This window comes from Pavona decussata, unplaced genomic scaffold, assembly GCF_977016875.1.
Source record: "Pavona decussata unplaced genomic scaffold, jaPavDecu1.1 SCAFFOLD_381, whole genome shotgun sequence".
NCBI classification, from domain to species: domain Eukaryota; kingdom Metazoa; phylum Cnidaria; class Anthozoa; order Scleractinia; family Agariciidae; genus Pavona; species Pavona decussata.
The window spans coordinates 921,850-949,749 of record NW_028145755.1 but is presented as its reverse complement, the minus strand read 5'-3'; the positions used below and the strand labels follow the sequence as shown (position 1 = coordinate 949,749).

The window sequence follows — 27,900 nt, the reverse complement described above, 5'->3', positions numbered from 1 at the left end:
TGTGGCGAAGACTACGTGTAGCCGTCCAAAACTGCGAGCCTGGCTAACTATCTACCTTTAACTGGAAAAAACATTAAACTTGTAAGGAGTGGCCAAATAAGGTCTCCCTACAACAGTTGAATGGCTTTGCGTCTCCAGTTTTTCTAAATTTGACTTTTTAATTTTAAGTCTGGTTGAACCTTACGATGAAAAGCCTCACTTTTTACAGCGCTTGGACTGTCAAGTGAAGCGTGATGGATCAATTGAATTTTGCGCAACTAAGCGGGAGAACGCCACGGAGACGATGATGAGAAAAAATGTGCCCAACGAAAAAACATCGAACAAAAGACGAATAATCTGAAGAAAAAAGTACGACTGAATGAAATCCAATACCTAGCCGAATAACCCAACCCACAGGGGGCTCAAGGGGAGGAACGCGAACCATACCCAGGGGACCCATTAACTAATTAAACTGCAGTTAAGTTAAGCCGAATAAGAAGTCCGCGGGCTTCAAGCCGAATGTGTGTGTATAAAGTGTGCTTTGTAAGGTTCATCCAGAGCTACTATTTAACTCCCATTCCCAACCCACAAGGAAAAGACTGACCAATGGGCTCCTGCCCATACTGAAGATGTTTTCTTGCCTTGATTGGTTGAGGCGAGGATGAAGGAAGTCTGAAGTGATTGGACAAACGACTGGCCAAAAGGGTACCATGGTTTTGAGGCTGGCAACTGGGTGTGGCGGCTAGAGTTCTGCATGCAGTTGGCGATTGGGGGTACTGTGGTACTGGACATGACTATTTGGGTGCCATGGGTTTGGAGCTGATCATAAGCGTGACGACCATTGGGTGTGCTGTGACGCTGGATGCATTGGAGCCACGGATATTCAGGATATTTCACTGTTATGTTGGAGCGGCCATGTATTTCAGTGAGACGTCTACTCAGAATGCCCAGAAAACTAAAACTTAAGAGGAAAACATAATTTCAATATATCGTTACCACACCATCACCAGAGTGTCACCAAACAATCCAAACCATTGTTCAATTTATCTATTTAAGGTAACTATATTTTGAAAAAAAAAAAAAAAAAAAAAAAAGATTTGAGAGTCTTGAGTCTGCCTGCATTTATTTATAATCCTTAAAACGTTTTGGATAAGGCGCTATATTCTTGTTATTATCGTTGTTTTCCATAGAAATAGAGCCGCCTGTTGTCTGAAATTTTGATACATTTTCAGCAAGCTAATGAGTCAGTTAGGAAGGTGGACAATGTCAGTTTCGGCAAATATTCGAAACATTTCAGAAGGTTTCAGAATGGTTTGAAGTGAATACCTCCGTTAAATTTGGGGACATGGATATCCAAGAGATATATGAAACATGAAAAAAAAAAGCCATTAAAACATGTCTTATCATTTCAAAGGTACTGGCTCCAGTCCAACGACAACCTGATTTAATATTTCTCATTTCGGAAAGGTTTCTACCACTGTTATTTATGCAATTCCCCAGCAATCATGAGTAGAGTTCCAGTCAGAGTCAATATAATGTATCCATAATTTATGCATGGGGCTCGGCAGGAATATTGCCCCAGTTTTCAGGTACGTCTCTTCAATTTGTTCATTGTTGGAAATAATGTGATAGATTAATATGTTCAGTAAATGGCACAGGCATACTCGGAAAAAATCCGCGTGCTCCTATCAGGAGTCGAACCTAAGACCTTCCAATTACTAGTTCGGATGCTCTACTGAGCTACAGGAGACTGGCTAAACATATTCCATCAATTATTTCCATTGTGCATGTGCCACACATTGACATTCCAATCCTAGCAGTATGCAGGATGTTTGTCCTATGAACCTAGTTTAACGGCCTTAGCTCCCACGAGTCTCCTGGGCCCAGTTGTTCAAAGCCCGATTAAGCTAATCCTGGGTTAACGTGAACTTTGATTCGGGTATATTTACTAATCCGTAAGGATTAGTCCAAAAGATTTTGTTCCTTAGTTTTGTCTCAGACTTTTCTTTACCATTAGCTTAAAATGAGCCTTTAAAATAATTTTTAATGAGTTAGATGAAAACCTCGGTTAACTTTTAATCGTGGATTAGCGTTAATCGGCTTTCGAACAACTCGGCCCTGTAGCTCAGTGATAGAGCATCCGAACTAGTAATCGGAAGGTCTTAAGTTCGACTCCTGATAGGAGTACTCGGATTTTTTCCGAGTATGCCTGTGTCATTTACTGATTAATACATCATTCTCATGATTCATTGTTATTTGCTTTTGTCTGCGAAGCGCATGCACAGACATGGATACCGATCCCAGCTCTTTCAAATCGATCCGATACGAGTATGATATTTATTGATATATTTGTTTTTTATATCAATAAAATACTCATATTGTAACCTCATCATCGAAGACCCTTCTGTGGTGTTATCACCTTCACTCTAAAAAAACACTTTTCATAGTCCGTTAACATCGAACAAAAAAACATAGCCCTACCAACAGTGTTTCAACTTTAATTTTGTGATACTTCCTTCAAGTTCAGCGCAACAGCACATACACAAACGGAAAAATATTGGTTTTCGGTAACAAAATTAAATGCCCTTCAAATATTCAAGTGAGCGGTCACGTGAACAGCATCGAAAGGGATCGAAACAGCCGATATTTCTTGCAAGTATCGATATTTTCAGGGAAACCCCAGTATCGATTATATCAAGTATTTGGCATCGATATCGGCCTACAGCCAACAAGACAATTACTTGAAAAAAGTTTTCGAACTCATTTCCTAAATTGACAAAGGTTGAACGATCGAACTTTCAAAAAAATTTGGATTGCTTGACCGATAAACAGCAAAATAAATTAAGCAACAATTTAAACAAACTGTTGAGGCCTGCAAGCACAAAAGTATTTACATCAAACTCGCTTCTTCGTTACTGAAATAAATTGTTACAAACATTTATTTTCCATTTTTTTATCTCACCAAATTGTGAAAGCGTTCGTTCACAGGTAACTTAGTTTTTGGAGTAGTACACAACTTACAGCTGTACACAGTTTTGTTTCTCATCTTCACATGCACCGACAAATGAAAAGCAGATTGGATGGACTAATCTATCAAAGGGCAGGAAAAAACTAAGTTTTTTTTTTCGCACGGTGCACCTTTGTGTATAAAACGCCATTTATTTACTATATATATTATGTATTTTTAGTTACCGCGGCGCACTTGCGTTTAACTTTCAGCATTTCAGTTGGAAAATGAAGTTACCGTTTGATATCCACGAAAATTCCCAGGTGAATTCCCCATTACAAATTAGCTCAAATTAAACTTGGGCAAGATTTCCGCGCAGCCCCACATATTAATTATATATACATTTTCCGACTCAAATTCTATTCACGTTCTTTGTGTAAGAGAGTTAGTGTGACATTGATGTTTTTATAATTAACGAATGGGGCTGTGAGGAAATCTTTCCCAATTTTTTTAGGACGAAAAGCAATGAAAAACAGACATACTTTTTTGTGCGTAGAATTAAAACAAGACTTACCTTTAAACTTCTATGGCTTTAAAAGCAGTGTACTGTTGTTGTTCGCAAGTGCAGACCTGACAACGTGCTTTGTACGGCAACTTAAACTCTGAATGTTTTCTCTTGCTCTTGAAATTTCTGCAAAGAGTAAGAATTCAAAGCTTAAATTACAATGTACAACGGTTTACATCAAATGTTGCAATGAAAGCTGAAGTGAACAAACAGTACGGAGAAAATTATGAAGTCACAGAAGCAAATGTGATGAGATTCCTTCGACATTTATGTCTGTGTGACAGAATACTAAAGCTGAAACGACGCAAAACGTTTAAACGTGAAAACTGCAACTAACCTGCTATCGCCCCCAACACTTGTCTTCAAATGTACTCCAGAATTCACGGTGCTTTACTGCTATTTCCGTCGATGTTCCGACGAACGAAGGTAGACATTTTTCTGTTCACCGCAGCTCGAGTTGTGTGGCAAAAAAAGTCAAATTTGAATAAATTTGAACAAGTTTCAACGCTACGAGTTTGGAAAGCGCGCTACTTCATCCCACGTGCTCCATACTTTTCTCTGATTGGCTCTTTGCATTAATTACTAGTAGCAACGCACGACTCATCGCAACGCACCACAATGGCTTTCTGACCAACTGCACGTGAATTGTTGCTCATTATACCACTCATTCAATGAAATTAGCGCCCTAAAAAGTTTATTTTCATTAAAAACCTGAGTCGAGTTTTTGCTCCTGCATACCTTTTCTAATCACTGCCTGTGCCATGAACGTCCTGTACAATAATTTCGGAAATTGTATTAATTATGCGCCGATCAATTTCGATCCCTCGTTTCCTTGTTGTTACAAATAAATTGTTGTTGTTGTTGTTTTTGATACGTTATTCTATTGTAACGCCTGCTACTGCATCATCATCATCATCATCATCATCATAATAATAATAATAATAATAATAATAATAATAATAATAATAATAACTTTATTTAAGTGTCATTTATTATTAAATATCAAGTAAGCATCTAAAATATCTTTATCGTATCAATTCGCGATCACCCATTATAATTCCGCGGTACATTTTATGTCCTCATACACCACCTACCTCCGGTATGTATCTAACTAGCCGCTGACCAACAATATTGGTCACAATTATTCGAAACTAAGGGTATGCCCATACCATTTTTTCAAATCGATATTTATCGATATTTTGCATTTTTTCGATGCTGATATCGATCTGATATTGTGACGTCAATATCCAAGACTTTTCTTTAATGTTATCACTTACACGTATACTCGTATACGCATGCCAAATATTAACATCATCGCCGAAGCAGTTCTCGGGCTCACTAAGAACAGCACAGCTGTGCAACAGCACATACACAAACAGAAAAATAGTGGTGTTTGGCACTGAAACAGCTTTCCACATGCAAGTAAGCGGTCACGTGAGCAGTATCGAAAGGGATCCAAACAGCCGATATTTCTTAGAAGTATCGATATCAGGGAAACCCCAGTATCGATTACATAAAGTATTTGGTATCGATATCAGCCTAGGCTAATTTTTTTCCCTCAGTGATGAGCCAAACAATTTATGGTGTTGTAAGTCATTGTTGTCAACATTGGGGGAAGGCGCAGAGGAAAGTATTTTAACAAATTTGACTAGGATTGTAGAAATCTGCCTACTGAGTAACAATTATTACAATCAAGGATTTTTACAATAACAGTAGCCACTGCAAGGATTTCAGTTTTTTCGTCTTATCCAACGAGTTCTATGTTTCTATGTAAACTTGATTTTGTAATCTTGACCTCAATTCGCTTTGCAATCAAAAGATGTCATTAATAAACTTTCAAGTACTTTGTCAGCCGTTAGACAAAAGACTTCTTACAATAAAAAAACATAATAGGCGAAATAAATGAATTTTAATTATTTCTTTTGATGTGCAATTGAGTTGCCATTTGGTCAGTGTATATTGACTTAAGCATCGCAAGACCTTTTTAATATTCAGGGATCAGTTAATGACAAACGTGGTTTCTAAGTGCAAATTGCTTTGTGTTGACACAAGTGGACGGAAAATTCTAATGAGAGAGCAAATTTTGACTCGCTTGTTCCGTTCACAAAATGGAGTAATTCAACCATAGCAACATTCTATTTAAGCGGCGTGCGAACGAAGAGCTTACATTTACTACACGAGACAAGGTTGCTCAAGGGAACAGTTAGCTCAAAACATGAGACATCTGTAAGAGGAACGAATTTAAAATGAGTACAATTATGCGCGGAAATACGCTGAAGGTGAGCAATATCGGACTGCATGTGTTTTTGTACTGTTTGTCCCAAGACGCTGGTCTCTGTTTTGAAATCAGTGCTTTCGCGGCAAAGTCGTTTTTAATGCCGAGTGCTCTTTTAACGTAAAACAAAGTTTAAAATGTCGAGTTCTGATCTTTGGCAGGAGGACTCCTCATCTGTGGATATGAAGAAGAAGACGAAGGAAATGAAGATGCGAGTCGTAAAGGTAATTTTGACATTTAAACGTCCCTTAGATTCGCTCTTGTTTCGTGTGATGAGCTATACTTTTCATTTCTTATGCCATAAGTCGCTATCGATTGCTATACGATTCGATCGAAATCTTTTGTTTAGAAATGTTAGTTTGATCAACAGACCTATAACCTAAAAAAAATAAAACCCAGATTTTCCGATCTTTATCTCGGACGAGAAAGCTATTTTGAGAGTCTAGATAAATAAACTAAGGTGATCCTAAGCTACTGAAATAAACAGAGACTCCTTGGAGGGTTGTAAGTAAATTTTATAACTTAAAACTTGAAAGAAAGGTTTCGATCAAGCGTGATGTTGGATTGAAATTGGAAGTGTTGTATTCAAAGAACTGAACAATCATTAGCGCTGGTAAATTTCTTAAACGGAAGAAAAATATCGAGGACACTTTGCCTGAAAACAAACGGAGAGGACTGAAAGTGTGAAAGCGGTAATTAAACCAGAATATGTTTTGTTTTTGCAACGGCTTTTATTGGAGTTGTTATTTTCTAAGAAGATTAAAAATGTAAAACATCTCATCGAGAAACAACGTTTCTTTAATATACGGAGGAGACTAGTTAAATTTTGCAGCTGCATTTTAAGCTCGCTGGACTTACTTTGTCGGGATAAGTTTGTGAGGCTCATTAATTGCTAAGCAACTGATAATTTCCCAACGGTAATCTGCATGGGGTCGAAGCAGATTCGGCACTGAATTCAATAAATGTTTAAAAGTAAAACAAGAACCGTTTTGAATATTTAATAGTACTCGAGCAAAATGACAGCTTAAGGTCACTCGTATATATTTTTTTTCACGCTCAACAAGGAAGGTTTATCGAAGCGTGCGATTTTAATTGGTCACTAACACAAAATTTTCCTGAATAATCTAATGTCATGGGACTCTACATGAAACGAACCTTAAATTTTCTTAGCTCGTTTACATCGGCATGTTGACATCCCTTTTACATTATTATCTCTTATTTAATTAATCCATGCTTAAAAAAAGGTTGTACCGGATAGTATTTTCTCGTATGGTTACCATGTTTGCTTTACGCCGAGCTCTCGAGTTAGCACTTCTTGGTTCTTGCGTGCGTATATTCTACGTTTCCTGTACCGAAATGAATTGAATTGTCATATCTTTGTGTCTCGTGTTCAAATTAAATAATTTTTAATCCCTGACAACGTCAGCGCAAAATTTGATCAAAAGATCATTAAGGGTTTAAATATTCTGCCTTTGATATTTAGGGATTATTTTGTCACTAGCCGCTTGGAAAGCAATAAATTAAATAAATATACCTACAATGACAGTTTTTCTATATCTGTAAACTAACGTTTTATAACGCACGAAACGAAAAACACTTTTTGTCTTTCTTTCTCAAAACTGACTATAATCAGATGTGGAAAAAGGCTTCCGTGGTTACTAAAAGCCCCCTTGTAACTTTTCCGTACGAAAAATGGACGGGAAATGAGTGTTTTTTTGAACGTGACCGAAGAGAAAAAGCAAAACAACTTTGAGAGCCTTTACGTCAAAGGGACTGCGTTATTTACTTATCAGCAAAACACACCATAGATAAACATGACGGAGTTTCCGCAAAACGTTTTAACGATTTAACCCCGAGATTAAGTCTTTCAAAGATCTCTCTAACGAACAATGTATTTCCTCTCGTTTTTTAGTATTGGTCCGTTTGCATGCGATTAATTGAGTGTAACGAATAAGACAATTAAATCTTTTCTTTTTCAACTTTTCCGAAGGTAATTGATAATTTGTGCCCATCAAATTTTTGAAGAGTACGATAATCTAGCAATAAAAGAGCTTTATATGTTTGAAACGGGCTATGATTTCCTTAATTAATTGACAGTCGCTTCAGTGTCTCATTTTTCAGTAGCAAAACTCTGTATTTCTAGAGACGTTTGCATAATTATTTCAAAAACTGTCGAACCAAATTTATCATGCATTCACCGTATCACTGCCAATAGACTGCGACTTAGTTACTGCGAATGTGATTACGACGCTTGAAACGGGACCAATTGCAACAAAGTAACAGTTTTCTAGTCCTTGGTCCAAAAATTTGCCTAATTTTTTCTCATTCATCGTTAATAATCTGCCTTTTCCCTCATACTGAACTATCCTAAACTTTTCCCTTTATATTCTATTATCACTTTTTACACGTCAGTTTCTACCTTTAGTAAGCCATTATTTTGTTATTTCCAGACCCATACGCGAAAATTAGGAACCATCGTCGCCGAACATTATTTACTCAAAAAGTTTGCAACTGGGTATCATTTGTCTTGGAAACCACAAATTATTTCAATCAGATACGTTTTGTTTGTCCGAAGGAAAACTTGAACGTGTTTCTACAACTAATGTTTTGTGTACGTGCAAAAGGACAAGTGTTCTAGGAAGCCGCAATGTTTTTGTAACAATGTTTACAAGTTTGCAAGTTCTCATACGTAATCTGTATTCAGTGAGTTACAAGCGGTGTACTAACGTTACTGTTTTCATACGAGAGCTAAGTTTTATTTTTTCTAATTACAATTAGGCGTCTCATAATTCGTCTGCATAAATACAGGCAAGAGATAGATATAATGCGGCCTCACAATCTCGGGTCTAATGCCTTTTTTTCCCCTTTTTTGTAACCAGGTGTAGGTTACCCTCCCCCCCCCTCCCCCTGCACATTTCGGGTGCGTCACAGCGAAATTATGTGTCTCGATAAAATCACTGCCAATATTGCTAGTGCAGGTTCGTCGCCATCATTGGAGACCCAGGGGCAGCTAGTCGGGTGGAAGGGATTTTTCTGGGGCTATCCCGCTCTTGTAGCAAACGTTTGCCCACGAAAATCACTTCAACCCGACCAACTGCCCCTGGGTCTCCGAGGTTGGTTCGTCGCATGCAGATTAGATTAAAATGATGAATCTCTCGGCCGGTGACCTGCAGTTGTCTTGTCTGAGGGTTTCTAAAAATACAATGTTGATTTTAGGCAGTGAATGCATAATCTCGCCTCAGGGCAGTCTCGCATAAATCAATAACAGCTAATACAATGGAGTCGAAAGTAGAAAACAGTTTAAAATTTACATTTCGAGGTCATCATGATGATAAACACAGACAGAAGCGAAAAAACTCTTAATGTACCATCCGTTTTCATCGCAATTCCTGCGAGTTAACTTTTCACACTATGCAAACGCTTGTTGGCTTTCTTGCTTTCTATGATGAACTCTTCACTCAGGTATGTTTTGCTTCCATACAAAAAGCATTGCTCTAATACTGGGCCTGTTGATGCATTTGAGACGTGTATCGTGGGAAAGCAGTTTCATTTCAAAGGTTACACTTTAGGATTTCATTAACAGCCTCAAAAGTAAGAACCACTTTGTACAGCATAATGGAGACGACCTAGAAAAAGTGGTGTTTAATAGCTAGCTGTTCATTTCGATAGTCACCCTTCAGGATTTCTTCCACGGACTCAAAAGTTAGAACCACCTTGTACAGCATAATAAACAGCACCACAGGAAAGTACTGCTCAGTAGCTTTCATTTGAATGGCCACAGATTCAAACGTTACAACCGCCTTACATAGCACAATGAAATAATTATTATGATTATTTCCATTTTGTCAAAACGTCAGTCAGTTAACGCCAACAAGACGCAGTCCTTCTCAGGGCTACACTCACCAGGATGATCATAATTTAGGGACAGTAATTTACAACGTAATAGAAATGTACGTATTGATAACTTTCATGTAAATCGTCCGGCACATATTAAGATTTCGTCCCTCGAATTGAAAGTTAGAACCACCTTATACAATAGCATCAAAAGGAAAGTACTGCTCAGTAGCTTTCATTTTAGTGGTCACACTTAAGGACTTCACTTTTCTTTAAGAGTCTCATCTTTTCTCTTCACTTTCTTTTAATACTTTGTTTCCTTCAGATGTTTGACTTGTTCGATAAAGTGATCGACTTCAACCACAATCCAACGAACGAATCAGCCAAGAGAAAGCTCGACTTGGTAAGAGTTTGCATGTTTTATTTTATTAGCACGTAATCTACGAGATGTAGTAGACCATGAACATGTAATGAAGTGTAGCTAATTAAATTCAAAATGCTAACTAGATTTCTGAAATCAGAACATTCCGAAGGCGAGAAATTTACTTTGCCAGGAACTGCCTTTAAATTTTGTGTTGGTAATCGACATTAATACCATCATGGGTTATAAATAAGTGGCATTTCAGGACGTTGCCCATCACATGCTTCAACAACAGTCAAATCGCGATTGGTTGCCAGGAGACACTCTGGGGAAACCAATCAAAAACAATTTGTTTCCAATTCTCCAGAGCCTCTCCAGGCGACCAACCACTGTTCTGGGTACGAAATTCAGTGTCAACAGTCATGTGCATGCCCGGAAAAATGAGCCCTCGAACTACATAAAAGAACTAACTCTGTTCACAAAAGCGAGCAGCAGTTATCGAGCTTTGTCACATGAACGGAGTTAGTCGCTAAGACCGAAGGTATTTCTGGGATTTTCCGGGTGTTCGTACGTGTAGGTCCACATAACGTGCGTAATGGCGTTCGACTTTCCTCATCGAAAGTTTTTTTAAGAAAAAACAATTTCATTAACTTACTTTGAACCTTTTTCAGGAAATAGAGAGACTTAAAACACTTCAGCAACAAATTGAGGTACGAAACTCAGTTCTACCAAAATAAATTAACACTCAATTTACTTCTGAGGTCATCTCAACTGTATCAGTGGCTCTGTCATTTTCCCATTCTAGCTCCTCGAATTCATTTTGGTCTCTTTTATTTTAACCACAGAAAGATCCTGCAAAACTGGACCTGTTTCAGGACATAGAGAATCTAAAAGATGCTCAAGAATATGGTATAGTAAACAATTTCATCTGTTTGGAAGTGATTTTTTCGTTAGGTTCATTCCTCGTTTCATTTTTTTAATTTACTTTTTCTTGATTTCAGACAAGTTTTACATCCAATACATAAATCACGTTTCTCAAGGTTTGGAGGATTTAAGGAACAGTATCATTCAACATATACAGGTTTGAAGAGACTGGTGTCATTTTTGATTCTTTCGGACATTGAATTGTAAAATGATAAGATTATTTAAAACCGTCCATCGCGTATGTTACAGCCAAGTTAACACACTGCCTTTTCTCAAATTTTGTTTCTAGGATAAAACAAAAGCTGAGCAGCAGCTTACCAAAGAGAATATGAAACTAAAACGTAAGGACATTTTGTTTTCAATTCAGTTCAATTTAGAGGTGTCTGACGCGTCCAAGCGATGTAGCGCGTCCGGTTTAAACTGTAGATATCTAAACCCCTATATCAAATTAAAGCTCATAGAGCTGGCTGTCAAATTATACCAGTTTAAACTGGACGCGCTACATCGCTTGGACGCGAGACACCTCTAAAGGTATACGGTAACCTTAATAAAGAAAGAATAAATACAGAAGCTGCGGTGCTGCGTCGTGGGGAGTGGAAGCGAGTGCTTGGTTTTATCAACAGAGTTCAGAAGGTAACTTGGGGCGACCTGCACGGTTTGCAACGTCTTTCATGGTTGGTCGAGAGGACAAAAGAACGAACAACAGAACAATGCTCCCAACCCTAAAAAACAATACAGCTGCAGGTTATAAGGGACCAGTGAAAATAGAGCTTTTGAAAGGTGTAGGTCTACAGGGAAATTTGGTCACCGTAAAGGGATAGCTCTGCGTCAGAGCGAATTGATGAAAAAGAAAATTTATACTGACGCTCCGACGAGTACAAACATTTATACTGCCATTTTTCATGTTTAATTCATCCTTTGTGATTTCTACTTTGTTTTTTTCTTCCCTAAGCTTTATAGTTACTTATTTAACAAGCCATAAAGTACGAGTTGACTGCAATAAATTTAAGGTGGCTATTTGGAGTCAATCCTCTGGAATCGAGATAGTTTGAGTAACTAATCACAAACTTGTCTTGGTGTGCTTTTATTTTTAAAAGCTATTTTTACATAGAACTATAATCTTTTTAGTAGCTTGCCTTTTTTCAATACTATGAATCGTTTAATTTGCCCATCTACTCTCAATTGCAGTTGACTTACAACGCGAGCAAGCTGAGTCGATGCACCAACAACAAAGGTAGGTAACTGAAGACGACAACACTGATGCTGAAAGAAGGATGTGCTTTGGAGGGGAAGGGTGGGGACGTTGTAATTTGAGCGCCGCGATGCATTTACAGAAAGCGGAAGTACTTAATCTTTTGCATTTCGGAAATGCAAGGGTAGGCACAAGGATGTTAACACAAGCGACAAGTGCGAGAACAAGGAATACTGCCTCTGGACTCTGTTCTCCCTGTTTAAGGTAGATTTCTTGTGCTCACCCTTGAGACGAAGAAAAACCATAAACTGAGACTTGTAGTCACTCAATAGGCGAATCTTTGTTTACACTTTTTGCCTCATTAACATAGGCTTATCTCATCTGATGACGCTAAGAAAATAAAAACTCTGAAAATTTGAGCCCAATACATCGAATGGTTTCGGAGAAATTCTCTTCTAAAAACTTGAAATTTTACAGAGAATGTATGGCTTATTAAATTTTTTGCCACCTAACAATTTCGTAGTTTTTTTTTATGGTTGATATTTCCTTCAATATTGCTTGCAAAGAGCTGAAAATTGCACAGATTGCTCAACTTTACCAGATATATACGACCACGACTTGTATGAGTTACGTCATAGACCCAATGCAAAAATGGCTGCCATTTTAATATTCTTTTGTCTACATTCAAATTGGCCTCACTAGCCTCGTTCTTGAGTTCAAATATCAAAAGAATATTTTACCTTGGACGAGGCTTGTGAGGCTAATTTGAACAAAGACAAAAAATAGTAAAATATCAGCCATTTTTCATTGGGTGTATACTTTCAATGGATAATAAACAGATCAGAAACTAATTCTTCTCGTCTTTGTCCCTTTTTTAAGACATGAATACGCTGTCGCGGAGAAGAATACGGTGCTGGCGACGTGTAGAAAGTTAGAGGAGCAGTTGGAAGAACGAGGAAAGCAAATCCAACAGTAAGCTTCAAGCTATCTCCAATACTGTTTCATATGATGCGATATTTTTATTGGAACTGAAATTTCAAAGTGGACTGTTGTATCATCAAAACTAAAGATTGGCATGATTATCAATAACATCTTACACGATCTTATCTTCACTTACATCTGACCAGTCAAAACAAACAAAAAACAAAGTAGACGCGCGGCAAATATGCATGTTAGGAGTCAAGCGCGAGAGAACGCCTTCAAGCAAGTAGTCTTGTTAAGAAGCGGTTGCGAATTTCTTCTTGTTGTATGTAATCGAATTTTACCAAATATGAAGCCTCGAAAAGCAGATTAAAAGATTTGCAAATTTCTTTCGAGAGAAACGCTCTAACAACATCAGTTTATCTAGTTACTAGTAGTTTTCGGCCACTAAATTGACGACATTGATAGCTGCCCCTTTTAACGACGGTGTCTCCTAATACAGGGGTACTTTTGTGCAGTTTTATGCAGGAAAAGGAGATCTTATCAAGGGCTATTGGAGCCCCAAAGAAAAATTGGAGAAACCACGCATTTAATTTAGGAGAAAATTAAGCGAGAATTATTTGGAAAAGGTGTAAATTATATGGCAATGTATAGTAATTTTTTCCATATTGAAGCTTGTTCGTTATCTCTGAAAATGCATCGTTATTACTAATTTAATTAGCTTGGATTCCAACAACCCTTGCTAAGATCTGCTTTTCCCGCATAATCATAAACCGCACAAAAAATATCGAGATTCTCGGACCATCTTGAGATGCGGAGAACGTGCGTACAGTAGCAAAAGAAAACTTTAATACTTTTTTGCTGTTGTTATGTTTTCAGGCTTCAACGAGAGGGAACAGTTAGCTTATGGCAACGGGAAAAGGCCAAGTTAATAAAAGACGTTCAATCAAGGTAACCAAGAAATAACAGTTTAATGTTGTCCCATTAACGTTTTGTTGCATTTTTTACATATTTAACCCGGAATGTTTTTGTTTCTTTCCTACTTTAGTGAAGAAAGACTAGCCAAGGAGCTTAAAGAGACAAAGACTCAATTAGAGGAAACTAAGTCAAGACTAAATCAACGTGTAATGGTATGAAAAAAAATCCTCAGACCTTGGTGACAGTTTGCTCATGCGCACGCACGCATGCGCAAAGCCGTCGCTACTGGGCGTTAGGAAATGTCTTCTCTGGGTCCATTCAAAGAACTGTTCTTTTAATTTTGTCTGTTTCTTTTTGCAGGAATTGATGGATCAAGTTAAGTATCTTAAAATGGAAAAAGACGTTAAAAATGGAACAATTAGAACGCATGGAGCAGGTAAACGAGTAAAATTCCAATAAAACTCACCACAATGAAATAATATTTTTTTTTCCAAAATCGGGTTTGATTTTTACCTCCATGAGTTTTCTCTCTACTTTTCTAATTTTTCTCCTTTATTTTTTGTTTAGTTGGAAATGTTTCTTCAAGTGAGATGGAAAAAATTAAACAGCAGTTATTCCTTAAAGATCGTGTATGTATTCTGAGCCATACTGATGTAAAAATACACGGACGGGTAGACAATACCAGTCAGACACAAAGACAGATCATTAGATAAGGAGTACACTAGCAAAGTAAAATGAACGTATCATCGGACAACCTGACAGAAAAAGAACAGACAGACAGACAGACAGACAGACAAAAAAAACAAACAGATTAAGAGTGAAATTTACAGGGGCACGGATAAAAAATTGGACAGTCATCCCGACATAGGTGGAAGCAGCTCGGATGGACAGACAAAGGGATAGACGAATCGACAATCGTCACCACGTCAGACAGCGTCACGTCAATCATACAGACTGACAGACCGTTGGACAGACAGACATATCGACAGACAATCACAATTACAGACACGAAATTCGCTCTAGCGAAGGGCCAACACTCGGAAAGTCAGCAGTCAAATCTCTTTAAGGAGGCCAATTTACCTTTAGTTATCAACTCTATTAATAAGACAAAACATTCGTTTCTATTTCCGCAACGACTCAGCACCACAGTTCCTTTAGAAATCAGTTAACCCTCTACATAGTCAGACATACAGACAAGACATATATGTACATACAGACGAACAGATTGAAAATATAACCATAGCTGGGTCAGACTACCAAACTTCAATTAGACTGATTAGAGATGTGCGTGAGTCGCGCGCAAGCGTAGAGAGAAATGCCAACGAAGCAAAATTGAAGAAATGCAGCCCAAAACTTCTCCTTTTGTAACATTTTAAGCTTTTTCCTCATACAGTAACAGTAACAAACACTGTTTGTTAGTTTTTCTACATCATGCTCTTCTCATAACGCCTGTTGCTTTCTGTATTTCAGTTATTAGTAGTAGCGGAAGGAGAGCTACAAAAGCAACAAAAATACTACGTAGGATTCGTTAGCGGACTTAGCAGAGACTTCAGGTGAGCCGCGTCTTTAAAATCAAACATTTCAGTACATTTACGGTACTTGAGCCGAAGCATAAGAAGCACTCAAATAATTTGCGCATCAGTCTTGAAATTTAGGTGGCCTGATGCTGTTATTTAATATACTAGGTATCGTTGATGCTTTCTTGGTTCATGTAAAAAAATATCGATTGCGCGAGAAGTGTCGAAACTATCCAATACACTATACTTTCCACGCAGCCTCGTTCCCAGGCCTCACCGCACTTATTTAGCGAGCCCGAGCTTCGTGATATCGCGTCTTCCCGATAGGCTTCACGGGTGACGTCACATTTGGCTGCGCACCAACTCTAACGAAAGGAGTACCGACTCATTCCTAAATGCGTATCTCGAAACGTCAGCGCTCTAATTTCATCATGGTAAAAACCATGATAAAACCAAGCATTTGTTATCAGTATTAGGGTTTCAATGTATTGTAAGAATTATTGCAGAGTGCACAATGTGTATCATGACAAAATTTACTCGAATATTTCTCATCTGATTGCAGGATTATGCTAGAACGACAACATTTAACGGTTAAAGAATACAATAAGGATCAAAAAGCTTATGCATCAATGTTGAATAAAATGTACGTGGCGGCCAAAGAAGGTGAGTTGCTTTTCATTTAATTGCAATTGATCGTCGGAAAAAATGAACTTTTTTATCGTCCAGTTAGGAGAATGGCGGTTGATCAGGAAAGGTCATTGGTGGATTAAAAAGTATGAATCTAATTCTATCGATAATTTATTTTCCAGGAACTTTGACAGAATTTAGAGCGACTTTACCATCTCATTACCTTGGAATTAATGAGGTAACATGTACAACCTTACTTTGTAAAACTGTTGGTTTTCACACGCAGAGTCGGCTGCAACAACACAATTGAAACTCAAAGCAAAAACAATTGCGTCAAGCGCTGAAAAATGTGCAGGAGACAATCTGGCTGGCTTAAATTTCGATTCCATTTATTGACCAAACGACTTTTCTTTAGAATAATTGGTCAGAGAATTATCTCTGCAGTGTATGTTAAAGTGTTAAAGTAAACCCATGAATTTCCCACTGAGCGTTAGCCCTAGTAAGGAAATGGGAGAGCGCACAAGACAAGAAAAAACTGAAAAAACTGTTCGGCGGGAATCCTCAGCGGAGGATTCCTCCTCCTCTTCCTCTCCTCCTCCTCGGCGAAAATTGTTTCCTCCTTAATTTTTGCTTTGGATTATCATAGCTTTGACTGAAGTCTGTATTTCGACATTGATAGTGATAAACCGCGCAAAATGCCTTTGTATCAGGGAGCCAAAGCCGTTACCACGGTTTCTCTTCTTCACGTCCCAGGTTGTATGGGACTAGTACGTTCTTTAATCCGCAATTCAAGTATATAGCATAACTTTCACTTCCAAAAGAAACTCAATGGACCCTTATCACTCGGCAGCCATGTTGAGTCTCAGGAGAATGAAAAGCTTTGTTTTTGCACGGCAAGCCTCGCACTGAATTCGCGTCAGACCGAGGCTTGCCGTCCAAAAACGAAGCTTTTTATTCCCCCGAGACTCAACATTGCCACCGAGTGATAAGGGTCTATTCGTCTCGATTTCTAACTATCTCTTGTATGATATTAAGGATCTGACTGGCCATCCACTTGGTAAAAAACTCACAAGACCATTTCAAGACTTAGAATCACACTTACAGGAAGTAGAAGACAGTGAATACAGGTAAAAATAAGATTCTTTATCTAGTTCCCCCTTAAGATTTTATTACATTGTCATCTAGAAGAACTATTTGTCAAGAATAAAGAAAACGGGGGATATTGTCTTGTTATACCAGCAAATTTCAATGATTAATATCTAATTTCTCCTACAATACCTATGCAAAGGCAAGTAGACAGGTGATGGGAACATTGAAAATCATCAACTAGCTTGTCTTGATTCACAAGGTGGTCACTGATCAGTTCATTGTCACTGGGAAAGTCAAGAGAGTTTTAAATGTTCAGGGAATCGTGCGTCAAAAAAGCCCTTTACGTGTACTTCAGGGCTATTTGTGTTAGCATGTTCGGATTCTTTAGCTGAACATTTAAATAACAGAAAACGTTGGGAACAGAGTCTCATTCTCAGGACTTCCTAGCCACTTTTGTCTTCCAGAAAATCCTAGCTGACCTCATTTGCACTCAATGCGAAAATTTTATCCTTCCGACAACAAAAGCCGTTAATTTTCCCATGTTAAGATAGGCAATAGACTCTTCTTTAAAATGGCGGCAACAGATTTGAATGAGTTAAAGTGGAAAGAGCACCTTTACTTTAGTAACCTTGCAAAGTTTCAGCATATTAGGTGTTATATCAGCTTAGCAAATGTTAGATGAAATTTGACAAATTTACAGACGTTTGTATGACGGGGGGTATACGTCATACCCCCAGTCATACAAACGTCTGTAAATTTTGTCATTTTTCAACTTAAATTTTCTCAGCTGATATTACACCTGATATGCTGAAACTTTGAATGGTTACTAAACTAAAAGTGCTCTTTCTAGTGCTGGTATACATTTTTAATTTTAACTAATTTGAATATTCGGCCGCCATTTTGAAGAAGGGTCTATTGTTAGTCCAACAATAAACTTTAGTTAGGAAACAATACTTAGGATTAAAGTACACCTAACCCCCAATTTTTTTTCTCTTAAATAAATCTTTGCACCTGTTCGAAACATATTGTGCTATTTGACGCCTTTTTCAACCAAATCTTGACTTTTTAAAGGCTGTAAAAGTTACGAAATCTATAGTTATCATCTGTCCCCTGACCGAGCTAGGAAGGGGCATGAGCCTATTCTTTACTTGACGTCACAAACTGATTTGCATTGTATTAAGTCTTTGTGAAAACGCATGCAAAGCAGTTTGTGACGTTAGGTGCGCTTAAAGGCTCTGTGCTTAATAATTCCTACTCTAACTTGATACCGTTTGTCTTTCTTGTGTCCTTTCTCCAGAGTTGATATCAATCATCCTTTACTGTCGGGTTGGAGGGAAGGTCGCACACCAAGTGCAAATGTCAAGGCCAGGAAATGTTCAAAATCAAAATCTTCCAAAGGTGAGATTAAAGTTTTTTTACAACTGGTAGCTGCGATGAGAGCCATTAGCCATAAAGAAAAAGGTCCAATATTTGTTAACCTGCAAGAGGGGACAGCTTTCGCAGTTCAGCGATTAGGGAAATTTAGCAACGACGACGGCAGCGAAAACGTCACTGTTAAAATAAATTCGCGTTTTTTCAATGTCGTCGCGATAAAACCAACTCTCTTTAAATGTCAGATGTAGGTGAAATTTCCTGGAGTTTGATCCCTGGAGATGGCACTCAAGTTTAGAAAGAGAAAGAAAAATTCGTCGTCGTGTGTTTACGTCCCCCATTAAACGTCCCATCAGGAAATTTCACGTCCTAGTCGTAAAGTGACTGGAAAGAAATGCACCAAATCAGTGCACGTGCAGAGTTGTTGTTTTGGTTATTAAGCCTATGTTTTTTTAAGTTGTCGTCGCTGTCGCCGTCGCCGTCGCCGTCGCCGTCGTCGTTGCCTAAGCTCCCTGTCGTTTTACAGAGAACGGCAAAAAAAAATTACCAATCATTAAACACAAGTGCAGAGCGATTGTTTTTCCTCATTAAACCTACTGTTTTGTGACGTTGTCGTTGCCATCCCGGTCGTCGTTGTGTACTGAAGTTCGAATTCTCTAATGTTAGATCGATTATTTTGCTAATATCGTAGCCAATCGCCTTTTAAGAAATTCCTCACGTGTCTTTTAAGGATGTGAGTAGATGAGGAATCAAGTTCAAATGGCATTTCAAAATAAATCTAGGCCCAACATAGTTGGTTCAAAAGTTTAATTCATTTGCCAGCTAGACTTTTTACAGGTTCAGTATGATTTTGATTAAGATTTAATAATGTGCACACTTCTTAAGAAAAGAGTGATTAACTTAACGCCGGATAGAACATTTCTCCGCCTTTCATCGAACACTGCATTCACCATTTTAATTTATGTGATAAGGTTTTTGGAAATAAGTTATTCAGATGTTTGTGAGGATAACATAAGTTTATTCAATGTACTCTAGTAACCGGAGTTCATCCCAGGCTAGTTGACACGAGGATTGGTAAACCGCAACTGAAGGAAGCAACTGAACATTTCCCTGAGTGGAGCGAGAAAGAGGTAACTTCAAAAAACAAATATATCTAATTAACTAACTAACTGACTGACTAATTTTCAGTGACTGACTGCTGACTGACTAACTGATTGACTGCTGACTGACTGACTGACTGACTGACTAATTGACCGACTGACTTAACTAGCTACGCTAGCTAACAAACCCCCAAAATCTACCATTGTTCTCAAAAACTACCTTGCACTTCGGAGCTACAATTGTGGACTAAAAAAGAAAAGAAATACCCCCCCCCCCAACCCCGTACCACTCGGAGTCAATGGTGAACTCCCACTAATACCGAGTTCCATACCGCGTGACTTTTGTCCCATTGAAGTTAACACCATCACTTGTATATTCCAATACTTCCTCATACTCAATCGCATCTCAGGCTTTTCAGAATCATTTTCAAAGTATCAGAACCCAGTATAGTCTCAGTACACTAACATTCACAAAAAAGTGGCATTTTGAAAAATGTTCATTTGTCAGAAATGTTCGCGAACAGTCTCCGATATTCTCCTCTCTAAAAAAGGCTAGAAGTCATGAATTAGGGATTCCTTTCACGTGCTGGAGACAATGGGAACCGAAACATTTAAAGGGCGGTTTATAAGGATAATTTTTGGTTTTCTTATTCACAATGTACCTGGACTAAACTAAGCAGTGTGTTGAAGTCACCTTTTATGTCTCAAATTTGTCATCAGATTCAAGAAATGTTTGAGACGTTTAAAAGATGTGACACAAATGACGACTACAATCTTGATACCCAAGAGGTAGGGTGAACTATTAACTTTTCAACGTTTGAGTCAAACACAATCGTGGTTGAACGAGTTTCCTGGTCAATATTATTACTGTAAATGCAGTCGTGACTAAATTTAATCTTTCATCTCCCAACAGCTGTTAAGAGCTATTCCTGATACACTTGGCAGAATGGCCACAACTGAAGAGATTAAGGTGAGATTCCGACAAACAAAGTAACAGCTGTTTTTATGTCAAGTCGTTTTCGAGACTTGTGTCCCCGGGACCAGGCGGAGGGGTACTCGTCGGAATTTTTGGTGGTGTGTGCGGCTCTGTTTTCCAAACCCTGACCGTATTTCAGACCCACCTTAGACCTGCTTACAAGTCGAACTTAGAGAGCGCGAAGCGCGATCGTCAGAGCTCGAGCGAGCGAGAGCTCCATTCAATGAGAAGCGAGCGAGCGACTTTGAGAAAGTCTAGACCCACCTATGCCTAGGCCTTCCTGACAGGCTGTTGGGTACCCGGACCGGGGTTACTTTAAAAACAAATTGTTTGGGGGTGTGCCGCTGGGACTCTGAAACCCTTACCTTCAACCAGACCAAGTTCGGCTGCCTCTTTCAACCCAACACTAGACTAAAAAAACCAAACATCCCCACTTTATATCCCAGACTCGCTTTTCTCCAGAAACTCGGTCACTATCATAGTCCAGCCAAAATAACATCCTTTACGCATACAACAACAACAACAACAACAACAAGTGTCAATTCACGGGAAACCTAGTCTAGACTAAATTCTTCAAGCAATTGTTCAGTTTCCAGGGAAATGATATCCTATTCTGGACCAAAACTCTCTGATTTCTATACTCTATCCCAGACTAAACTGCTTGAAAACCATACCCTTCATAGTGGTACATACCCATATAGCTTATGTATGGGAGTATACCCTTCAACCCTCCCTCCCTCCCTCCCACCCGGGGGGGGATACGATACGATACGATAACTTGATTTAGACACGGTATTTCCATCAGCTATATATTAATCTTCATCAACTATCTATCTACCTGACTACAAATACAAAAGAAAAAAATTAAAACAATAAATGCTGCTTTTCTTTGAATCGGTATTTAAAATCCTGCTGAAAACATTGTATTTCCAGGAGGCCATGTTAGAGGTCGATATTGACGACTCTGGAACAGTGGACTTCTTTGAATTTCTCTGCGTAGCAAGATTAATTTCTCAAGGAAAAGGTACGTGGAAAGCCTCGGCAGTGCTTGGACGAAAATATACTTGAAAATCGCGGTTTATGCAACGTGTTAATCCAAGAGAAAATAAGGGAGCAGAGAGGGAGACCCTTCGTATAGCCTTTGGGATATGTGAATTTCACTTAAGTTATTTTTAGACGTCGTAAAAACGGCAGTCTGTTTCCCGAGACGTCCACAAACCAATCTAGACGTCTGTTTATGCCACTTATGAAAGCAATACTGAATATTCAACAATGCAACGTTGGCACGCTCCGATGACTTCCCTTGACCACACACTGACCGTTTGCGGACGTCTCGGGAAACCGATTTCCGTTTAGACAATGTTTAAAAATAAATTAAGCGAAATTCACATAACCTAGCCAACGTCCCTAGTTTCCCTCTCTGTCCCTTTATTTTCTCTTGTTTAATCAAAATAAAGACTCTAAGGAACTCATGACGATGACGAAGACATTATAACACAAAAGATTTAATGAGAGGAAGGCTCAGAATTTTGGGACATTTTAAATGAACAATTCCTATTGTTTGAGGAAGCCATATCTCGGAGACTGAAAGACAAGTGATGGCAACGAAAGACGTACAGTTATGGCATTCCAAATTTTGAGACATAGTTACATTACTGAGCGTCTGAAGTCTTCGACTCTTTGTGTTCAAACCTAGCCAATCAGAGTAAAGATAGTTTTTATAGCCAATCAATCGCACGCTTACTACCGGCTGCAAATTTTCCCGCGCTTGAAAAGGGCGCATGCTTTTCTCTTCAAGTTCTAATGGGTTAATTACGTTTACTTCGTTGGGTGTAATTCGTGAGATATTACTTTTTTTTTGGTCTTAAAATAAGTGATTTCTTATCAGAAAGCTGGAGTATAAATAAACCTTTTATTTCTTTGTCTTTCAGGAGAAGCAGCTCTATTCAAAAAGAAGACTTTGACAGCATTAAAAAAGCCTAACGCTCGGTCGTCAATCTGCGTTGTGCAGTAGAGCTTCTGAAAACATTAAGCTGAAAGATTTCCACTTAAACGAATTTGAAGAAGAAACCTCTTTTGGACGACAAAATTGTTAGTGGTTAATTGAAGAATTACAGTGCTAATAGATGAAAATTTATGCCGCTGCCAAACTCAGTTTATCCACTGGTCTAGTTTATCACAAGTCCATGGAACATACGTGGCACAGTTGTTTTTAGAAAAAGTCGATGTACAGTAATCTACACTGAAAGTAATATCTATTTATTCGACTGTAAACATGTACAGGACATAATTTAATTCATTCAAGCTCAACATAGAATTATTCGCAGCGGTTGTTGTATATAATAGACCATATTATTTGTAAATAAAGTTATTAAAGTACGACACAAGAGCAAATTACCCGTCACTGAATTTTTGTTGGCAGATGCGTTTTTCAAGTAAGACATTTTGAAGGGGGGAGGGAGGAGCAGAGTTTAAATCTTAGTAGCAAATGCATTCTCTAAACCTTTGACAGCGAATCCACCTTATTGGCAAGGTCGTTTCTCGAAGATCGATAGACGTATAAGGAAGAGGTTTAACAGCCTCGTTTCCAGTGTCGAGGGAGGAAGAGAGAGAACCCTGGGACCGAGGTTGGGCATTTACACCTTTTGCTATTCATAAGCAGAAAATATAATTTCATTTGTGCAAACAGTTAGACCAAAAGCGCGAAACTATTTTCATTTACACCAAACATCATTCATTTACGCTAAAATACATTCATTTACGATTTTAGCATAAGCAGTAATATTCAATAGTATTGACATACAAGCATTTGCATCTTTTGACAGTTATTAGCATGGAATGTACTTTCATTTGCGCAATAATCAACTTCAATAGCAGTTATGTGCAAACATTTGTGCCAATTGACAATCATTTTAGTGTATGTGATTTTCATTAACGAGTTTTGCATAAACACTCACATTCTATTGCATTAACCAACAACTATTTTCACAAAAGAGACATTCCATAGTGCAGGAATACAAACAAGAACACATTTTCGACACACATTAAGGAAACAGAGTTTTTCAATAACGCGACAGAATTTCAAGGGATTTTTTTGTGTGTTCTCGAGAGAATTTTGCATTCTTAAGAAGGGAGGTTTACCTATAAAAGTGTTGCTTTACACCTTTTGCTGTTCATTTACGCAAAATATACATTCATTTACGTCAACAGTTGAAACTATACGGCAAATATACGTTCATTAGCACTTCCATGAACTTCATTAACGCGAATGAACTTTCAATAACGCTACTTGCAAATGTATTAACATTCAATAGCATCCACGGATGAACAATTGCACCTTTGGACAATCATTAACACCAATAGAATATCAATTGCACAGTATGACAATCGACTGCGTATTAGAGACATACAATAATGCAATTTGCATAGAGACGCACAATCAATTGCACCTTCATACAATCGTTTATTCGAAATGGTCAATCATTAACATCAACTGACAAACGTGTGTAGTAATAACAATCAACTATGGAAAAAGAAATTTCAAAATGGTTCGATAGTAGCGGCAACCGTCAAATAATCTTCTTTAACATCTTCGAAGTCTTGAATAATTCTCTGTCGCTGTTCAAGTAAGATTCTGTTTCTTTGTGCCTTGATTTTCTTCAGTTCTTTCTGTCTCCAATGCGTCTACTTGTTCATCAGCGTACTCTGTTTGTTACAGTACTGTAGATGTACAGTAAAATGTTTTTCATTTTATATCTGCTTCAGCAAAAGATTGTACAAAAAAAAAAACATAAAATGTTAATGATAATGTATATACTCTTGTGTTTTTGTTCAGTATTTTGAAATACAGGTAACTACAATGAATGACCCTAACGAATATTTTTTTCTTCCTATTGTTTATTCGAAAATTAATGATTGACCATTTCGAATAAACGATTGTATGAAGGTGCAATCGATTGTGCGTCTCTATGCAAATCCATTATTGTATGTCTTGTAATACGCAATTGATTGTCATACTGTGCAATTGATTTTCTATTAGTGTTAATGATTGTCCAAAGGTGCAATTGTTCATCCGTTGATGCTATTGAATGTTAATACATTTGCAAGTAGCGTTATTGAAAGTTCGTTCGCGTTAATGAAGTTCATGGAAGTGCTAATGAACGTATATTTGCCGTATAGTTTCAACTGTTGGCGTAAATGAATGTATATTTTGCGTAAATGAACAGCAAAAGGTGTACACAATCATTTTGCAGGGGCACCCAACGGATCGTTACGGTAAATTATCTGTTCGGAAGGTCCTTAATCCCCTACAATTTTCTGAGGGGAATTTACACCTCGAACGTTCGTCATATGGAAAATTTAAGGCCTAGTGTTTTCGGATTGATAAAAATGTCGTTTCGGGTACCGAAAAAAGGTCAGCTAAGATTTTCGGAAAGGAAATAAGACCTAAGGTTTTCGGGAAATGGACAAAGATGCCCTAGTAATTTCGAAAAGACTGAAGTTCCCCTAGAATGACCGAACAGATAAAAATATTATAGCGCAGCCTAAAATGAACCTACAGAGCTTTAAAGGCACTCCAGATAGCCTAAAATAGCGTTTCAAAGGATCTGAGAGAAAACTGTCGTTGGGTGCCCCTGATTTTGTTAGGAAAAGATGGAATAGGAGAAGAATTTTTGGAAGTGTAATTTTGCGACCGATATGCCTCAAAGAAACAGAATACCGCTAGAACACCGTGAAAGGATCATCAGGGCGTTTGAAGACGAAAACGAAGATTACGTACATACTTGTAGCGGACACTTTAGGAGTCAACAGGTCAACCGCAAGAGGTATTGTAGCTCGATACATTCGCGAAGGAAGAATCGCAGAAAGACCACGTGGAGGCAGAAACAACGTTCGAGTTGATAACGAGATGAGGGACTGTCTCAATGACATTTTAAATGAGAATTGTCTGTTAACTTTGGCCCAGAAGAACCGCGAGCTTAGGGTACGCCTCCCTGCAAAACCGATGATCCATGAACGCACAGTTGCGAGAACGCTAGAGGGAATGCTTTTTCGATTGAAACTGGCCAGACCCCTCCCAGCTGATAAAAATAGACCAGATGTTATACAGAAACGGGTAGACTTCGCCAACTGGTTCATGGGCCATGCTGTGCTGCACCATAGCGTCTTTGTAGACGAGTGCGGTTACAACATCTGGACCGCGAGAAGTCAAGGCAGGGCCAGAAGAAGAGAGAGGGCATACCGGCAGGTCTGTGGACAGCGTGGGAGAAACGTGACAGTTACCATGGCCATTTCACCAACGAACGGCCTTGTTTTTCATTCTGCGATGGTTGGAGGGATGAATGCCCAAAGATTCAGCGACTTCTTACAGCAAGCGAGATTAAACTTAGACCCTGACGAACATATAATTTTTATTTACGATGGAGCGCCAGCTCACCGCAACCCCCTAAATCCCGGTCCTAACAGTGAGCTTAAGATGTTACCGCCCTACAGCCCTTTTTTAAACGTTGTGGAGCAAGCCGTAAGTTGTCTTAAGGCAGCCATTAAAGCGGATATTTCAAGGCCCGAGATACAAGCTCAGATGAATGACAGAAACGAGGCAAGACGGCAAGGTATTTCACTGGGCGACTATGGCACCCAGTTGCTGCTACAAGCTATCACGCCAGCGAAATGTGGACAATGGTTCGACTGATACAGACATATTTTCCTCGATGCCTAAATAGGGAGGAAATTGAAGGATAACTCAGTTGTAAAGGTGTCGAGTAGTTGAATTTAACTTTCTGCTTATTGGACATTAAAGAGACGTTAATGTTTGTATTATCACATTAAAGAATGTTGCATTTGTGAAAATGGTCGTCTGTTGATGCAATAGAATGTGAGTGTTTATGCAAAACTCGTTAATGAAAATCACATACACTAAAATGATTGTCAATTGGCACAAATGTTTGCACATAACTGCTATTGAAGTTGATTATTGCGCAAATGAAAGTACATTCCAAGCTAATAATTGTCAAAAGATGCAAATGCTTGTTTGTCAATACTATTGAATGTTACTGCTTACGCTAAAATCGTGAATGAATGTATTTTAGCGTAAATGAATGATGTTTGGTGTAAATGAAGATAGTTTCGCGCTTTTGGTCTAACTGTTCGCACAAATGAAATTATATTTTCTGCTAATGAATAGCAAAAGGTGTAATCATAAGAAGTAAAGGAACTCCTGTCTGACCAGGTAATCTGGGTATAAGACCAATAGAACTGATTGTGCTCATTCTTGATCCTTTTGAAGTTTGGTGCATCTCTCACAATTGCATCGTTATAAAGGCATGAAACGCCCCTGCAGGTCACATTAGGGTAATTAAGAATTTGCTTTCAATGCTTGATTGGAATTGGTTCAGAACTTGATTACCATAGAGATTTCACTTCCTGACAGGGGTTAGATTCACAAAGCCTTTCTAAGTTAAGATCTGTCTTGCGTATCATTTCTTAACAATAGCCTTTTGTTTGACTAACAATAGTGTATTGTTTGACTCACAATACAATAGTCTAGTTTGACTAACAATAGTTGATTGTTTCACTAACCATAGTCTATGGTTTGGCTAACAATAACCCATTAATTGACTAAGATAGTCTATTGTCTGGCTAACAATAACCCATTGTTTGACTAACAATAGGCTATTGTATTGTTAGTCAAACAACACACTATTGTTAGTCAAACCAAAAGGCAATTGTTAGTCAAACAAAAGGCTATTGTTTGACCAACAATAGGCTATTGTTACAAAACAATACTTAGCATACATCATGACTGACAGGATGACTGACATCATGACTGACAGGATGCTTAATACTTTTTGACATAAATACTTGGAAGAGCAAAAACAGGTAACAATAACAGAAACTAAAAGAGTACAAACGGTAAGAATATATTTTGAAATATGGGCATCCATAGTTTTATTTGTAAATTACCGGAACACTTATTAGAAAAGGGGACTCACAACAGTTTCCAGCAATTGTACTTTGATGCGTCAATAATACTACATTTTAACAGTTAACACAACAATAATGGTGTAAGACAAATGCCGAATAATTGGTGAACAAGTCATGGTCATGGCCACCTTAAATTTTTAAAGGGGTGGCCCAGAACCCCTCCCTACAAAACATTGTACCTAAACATGCTAATGGTAGTTGTTATTAAATATGGGGGTAACCAAGCTCAATTTTGAGTTATAACCGCTTATTAAAGCTGGTTATACTGTTGCTATGGTAATCTATTATGTTGACAAATGACCATAACTTGTTCACCAAAT

General features: G+C 38.2%; 1 protein-coding gene, 1 long non-coding RNA gene and 1 pseudogene across 3 annotated transcripts; 2 read left to right on the top strand and 1 right to left on the bottom strand.

The window, feature by feature from the left end:
* Positions 1–740: 740 nt before the first annotated feature.
* LOC146451973 (uncharacterized) lies at positions 741–3,953 on the bottom strand. The gene is made up of 3 exons (XR_014859868.1): positions 3,829–3,953; positions 3,501–3,617; positions 741–940 (listed from the first exon to the last, which is right to left on the bottom strand). It is a non-coding gene; the product is annotated as an uncharacterized LOC146451973 (long non-coding RNA).
* A 1,503-nt stretch (positions 3,954–5,456) lies between these two features.
* On the top strand, positions 5,457–22,990 carry LOC146451972 (uncharacterized). 2 transcript variants are annotated; one of them, XM_085098207.1, is made up of 23 exons: positions 5,457–5,770; positions 5,928–5,990; positions 9,926–10,003; positions 10,633–10,671; positions 10,807–10,870; positions 10,963–11,042; positions 11,175–11,226; positions 12,074–12,119; positions 12,957–13,049; positions 13,878–13,949; positions 14,047–14,128; positions 14,277–14,352; positions 14,484–14,545; positions 15,387–15,469; positions 15,996–16,096; positions 16,243–16,298; positions 17,096–17,187; positions 18,447–18,547; positions 19,556–19,650; positions 20,341–20,409; positions 20,534–20,590; positions 21,530–21,620; positions 22,528–22,990. In XM_085098207.1, the coding sequence occupies exons 1-23, from the start codon at positions 5,738–5,740 to the stop codon at positions 22,608–22,610; spliced, it is 1,668 nt and encodes a 555-aa protein (XP_084954333.1). In that variant the 5' UTR covers positions 5,457–5,737; the 3' UTR covers positions 22,611–22,990. The 2 variants fall into 2 exon arrangements, with proteins under 2 accessions (XP_084954333.1, XP_084954335.1); XM_085098209.1 differs by lacking the exons at positions 5,457–5,770; positions 5,928–5,990 and adding an exon at positions 8,893–9,228.
* A 2,289-nt stretch (positions 22,991–25,279) lies between these two features.
* Positions 25,280–26,288, top strand: LOC146451971 (uncharacterized; annotated as a pseudogene).
* Positions 26,289–27,900: the final 1,612 nt, after the last annotated feature.

What these genes read in the sequence shown, in the direction of transcription:
- LOC146451972 (XM_085098207.1), top strand. Translation starts at nt 5,738, where the DNA reads ATGAGTACAATTATGCGCGGAAATACGCTGAAG. An exon ending in AGAGAATATGAAACTAAAAC is followed by an intron (nt 11,227 to 12,073) that starts GTAAGGACATTT and finishes TCTCAATTGCAG; the next exon opens with TTGACTTACAACGCGAGCAA. An exon ending in AAAATCAAAATCTTCCAAAG is followed by an intron (nt 18,548 to 19,555) that starts GTGAGATTAAAG and finishes AATGTACTCTAG; the next exon opens with TAACCGGAGTTCATCCCAGG.